Source organism: Alexandromys fortis, unplaced genomic scaffold (assembly GCF_014885135.2).
Source record: "Alexandromys fortis isolate MF-2015 unplaced genomic scaffold, M_Fortis_MF-2015_v1.1 scaffold_3, whole genome shotgun sequence".
Taxonomy (NCBI): Eukaryota; Metazoa; Chordata; class Mammalia; order Rodentia; family Cricetidae; genus Alexandromys; species Alexandromys fortis.
Genome location: NW_026067909.1, coordinates 14,205,935 through 14,209,989, shown reverse-complemented (window position 1 = coordinate 14,209,989; position 4,055 = coordinate 14,205,935). Strand labels below are relative to the sequence as shown.

Here is a 4,055-nt window from a genome sequence, read left to right as displayed (position 1 = left end):
CAGACACAGCCAGGAAGTGAGAGTGGAGTACATGAGCCGGGCAGGAATCCAGGAAACCTTAACAACCCCATTCAAGTCTGCGCACTACTGAACGGGCAGAAAGGCCTGGGGTGCTGTGGGAAGAGGGAGGGACTGGTAAATATTTTGGGTCCACAGGACACAGGGACAGGCAGGGCTGAGAAATGCTTCTGCCCAGTTCAGTCCAAAATGAGAAGCTTACTCGGACTCCTTTGAAGTAACCAGAGTGCGAAAAATGAGGAGGGGACAGCGGCAGACAGGGTTGTGGGTGAAAGAGTGAGACACAGACATAGCCACCGACTTACACTGGAACTTATACAGGGAGACACCGAGGAGAGAAAAGCCAGTCAGAGGAGCTTGAAGAAAGCCGCCGCCCCCCCCCCCCCCCGCCCCGTGTCTGTCTGTCTGTCTGTCTGTCTGTCTGTCTGTCTCCCCCTCACACCACTCTTGGATGTGTTAAACAGTGAGGCTGTGTGTACAGTAGCCTTTGGGGACACATGTTTCTTTTGTTAAGATTTATTTTTTGAACTCCTGGGTTTCTGTGTTTGTGCGCATGAGTGCAGAGCCAGAGGAAGACAAAGGCGTCAGATCCCTCTGGTCCTGGAGTTCCAGACAGTTGTGAGCCACCTCATGAGGGTCCTGGGAAGTGAACTTGGGTCCTCTGCAAGAGCTGAAAGGGTGCTTAATTTCGGAGCCATCTCTCCAGAGCCAGCAATTATTTTTTTTAAGATCTGAAGAAGTAGTGCAGAAAGTAGAGGAAGTATCAATTGTGAAGGGTTTTTTTTTAGATATAAAACTGCAACTTTGTCTCTTCGCTTCTTTTTTTTTCCTCTCTCTTTTTGAAACTCCTCAGGTTCCTGGCTTAGAGGATCCAGGACTGCAGTTTTGTGGCTACTTCTGGGGAAGGTCAAATGGTTAAATGAAGCTCTTTGGGCAGGAGAAAAAAAAGACGTTAATGAATTAGGTTAGTCACTGGCAGGATCTGCAGGAAGAGTTTGGTGGATGGGGACAGGCGGAAGCAGGACAGGGTGCACATGCTGCAAAAAGCCGTCCAGCTCCAGTACAAAGTGGAAGGGAGCTGGTCACACCCTTCTCTAAGCAGGACCTAATTTTGACCCAAAAATGAATCCAGACTCAGGTCCAGCTCGTGAGTGTCCCAGGTAGGAGGCACGAGCAGCGGAACTCCACAACCCCCCTTTTCCCTCCACCGCAATGACTCAGCATCCGGGGCGGGGCGCGGTGCCCCTTATAAGGTGAGCGTCCCGGAGGCCTGTGCTGGCTCCACACCCAAGATCCGTTACTGTCTACGCAGCTCGGAATTCGTGCCTCCGTCTACGTCTACGCAGCAGCCAGTGAGTACCCGCTGCCCGCTTCTGCAGACTACCAACATGCAGCTGGTCCTGGCCTGGGCTCCCTCGGGATTCAGAGCTCCCTACACGGAGCAGCTTGCACCAAGAGCCGGGCGAGGGAAGACTCTCAGGAGGTCTTGGGAGGCCCAGAGCAGGGAGGGAACCCAGAAGGTGGGGCAAGAGGGTGCACCACTCTGAACCCTAGTCACCCCGCTTCTCCCAACTAACATCCTTCTCCTGTGATCCCCAGTGCCGCCGTACACCATTGTCTACTTCCCAGTTCGAGGTAGGAACCAGGGACTGCAGAAAGGGGAGGGGGAGGGATTGCAGCCCACCGTTCCCATCCACCCTGGGGAAACTCCAGTTCATCTTTGACCCTTCTGGTTACAAGGCTGTGCCTCCTTCACCGTATCCACGCCCGCCCCCCACGTTGCTTGAGGCTGGCTCTATACACTGTCCCCAAACCCTTGCTTGCCCTGACTCTCTTTACAGGGCGCTGTGAGGCCATGCGCATACTCCTGGCTGACCAGGACCAGAGCTGGAAGGAGGAGGTGGTGTCCATAGATACTTGGATGAAAGGCGTGCTCAAGTCCACCTGTGTGAGTGGCACACCCGGCGGAGGGCCAGAGGTGGGGCCTTTGGAGGGCTGTAACTGGGAGACTGCAGCCTCACCAAGTGTTGCCCCCTCCCCCAGCTGTATGGGCAGCTCCCCAAGTTTCAGGATGGAGACCTTACCCTGTACCAATCTAATGCCATCTTGAGGCACCTGGGCCGATCCCTTGGTAAGTCCTGAACCTCAGGTGGTCCAGCCAGTGGGCAGGGTGTGGTGGGAGCATCGGTCGTGGTTTCAGGGTGTCTGCCCTCCCAGCCACTCCCATTTTATTCCAGATTAGACAGCAAAGCAGGGACACACAAAGATTTGTTTGTTCAAGCTGTGGTCCGCCTGTCCTCACTTCCTGTTGCCTCTCAGACCAGCAGACAGCCTGGGGGAAGGGGGCTGAAGTGGGGAAATCAGATGTCAGTCATATGCTGTCTTTCCCAACCTGCAGGGCTTTATGGAAAAGATCAGAAGGAGGCTGCCCTGGTGGATATGGTGAATGACGGGGTGGAAGACCTTCGCCTGAAATACATCACCCTCATCTACACCAAATATGTGAGCCTGGACCCCTCCCCCACACAGCGGGTGGTGTACAAGCAAAGGGGCTTTTTGCGCTTTTGGCTCCATCCTTTCCCTCCCTCTGCCAGGCTGGGTGAGGCAGGGCAGTATGAAGAGGAGCGGGAGGGGCTGGTGGTGGCAGATAGTAAGAGTATGTGTGCCCACAGTGTGTGGGTGTGTGCATAGGGGCAGAACCCGAGAGAGCTGGGGCAGTAGGCCAGGTCCTAAAGCCCTGGAACTGGATTGAAGCTGGTGGGGGGAGCGGTGCTGAAGAGTCTGTGGATGGGTCTAAAGGTGAAACACAGAATGATCCTCAGAGGTGCCCGCTGGAGAGTTTTACAATAATAAAGATAACAGATCTTAGATGGGAGAGTTAACACAACTGGCAACAGGCCTCAGCAGGAGGGCTACTCCAAGTTCAAGGCCAAGCCTGCTCTGCTGTCTGAGTTGTCCAGGCCAGCCTAGGGTATAGAGGGAGATCTTAGCAGGAATGCAATGGTAGAAAGGAGTGGGAAAGAATTAGCAGCCGAAGTGAACCAGACCAAGGTCATAGCCTGGGTGTGGGGTGCAGGCAGAGTGGCGGCTCATCTCCAGGCAACCCAAGAGGTAGTTAATGGCAGGGGCGCGTCCCTGGGGGTGGGGTCTATCGAGAAAGGGTAGCATTCATTACAGGGCAGCAGGATTCCAGTGCCCACTGCCCTGTGAGGGTGGGAGGATGGTCCAGCTTTGGGGGTCTCCCTGGCAGGAGGAAGGGAAGGATGACTATGTGAAGGCCCTGCCTGGACACCTGAAACCTTTCGAGACCCTGCTGTCCCAGAACCAAGGAGGCAAAGCCTTCATCGTGGGTGACCAGGTGAGCTGCTCCTTCATTGCCTTATAGATAAAGCCAGTTGTAAAATGGAGCAGAACCACCGGAGGAGGGGTGGGGTGGGGCGGGTCGGCTCTCTGCTCCCCAGCCTGCTCCCACCTGTTGATATCCGCACCCTCCACCCTTGCAGATCTCCTTCGCCGATTACAACTTGCTAGATCTGCTGCTGATCCACCAGGTCCTGGCCCCTGGCTGCCTGGACAGCTTCCCCCTGCTCAGTGCCTATGTGGCGCGCCTCAGTGCCCGGCCCAAGATCAAGGCCTTCCTGTCCTCCCCTGACCATGTGAACCGTCCCATCAATGGCAACGGCAAGCAGTAATGTAGGGAGAGACCGGAGCTGCCTGTCCTCCTTTCCCCAGCACTAATAAAGTTTGTAAGACAGAAGAGGTGCTGCAGGTGCTGTTTCCTGGGCAGGGGACTCCATTAGACTGGGAAAGGGCAGAGGAAGCTTGCACCCTAGGGTGGGACCAGGGCATATTCCTGCATAATGTTTGCTGATCTTTAAAACAGGAAAAAGGGAGAAATAGGAGGAGGGATAATGTAACCTCGTGCTGACTGGCCAGTCAGTCCCAGGAACAGGCAACAGAGTCCCTGACTGCAAGCCAGGGTCAGTTCCCTGGCCTGGGACAGGCTGAGGCATGTGACCCCCAAACTGGCCTGGGAG

At 55.3% G+C, this 4,055-nt stretch overlaps 1 protein-coding gene across 1 annotated transcript; it reads left to right on the top strand.

The window, feature by feature from the left end:
* Positions 1-1,216: 1,216 nt before the first annotated feature.
* LOC126498812 (glutathione S-transferase P) lies at positions 1,217-3,780 on the top strand. Its single transcript, XM_050137715.1, has 7 exons — positions 1,217-1,370; positions 1,618-1,653; positions 1,860-1,966; positions 2,062-2,149; positions 2,417-2,520; positions 3,269-3,376; positions 3,522-3,780. Coding segments are annotated over exons 1-7 (633 nt in total). The 5' UTR covers positions 1,217-1,369; the 3' UTR covers positions 3,711-3,780.
* The last annotated feature ends 275 nt before the right edge of the window (positions 3,781-4,055 follow it).

Coding starts and splice junctions, on each gene's coding strand:
- LOC126498812 (XM_050137715.1), top strand. Junction 2,521..3,268: donor CCCTCATCTACACCAAATAT/GTGAGCCTGGAC, acceptor TCTCCCTGGCAG/GAGGAAGGGAAGGATGACTA. Junction 3,377..3,521: donor CCTTCATCGTGGGTGACCAG/GTGAGCTGCTCC, acceptor CCACCCTTGCAG/ATCTCCTTCGCCGATTACAA.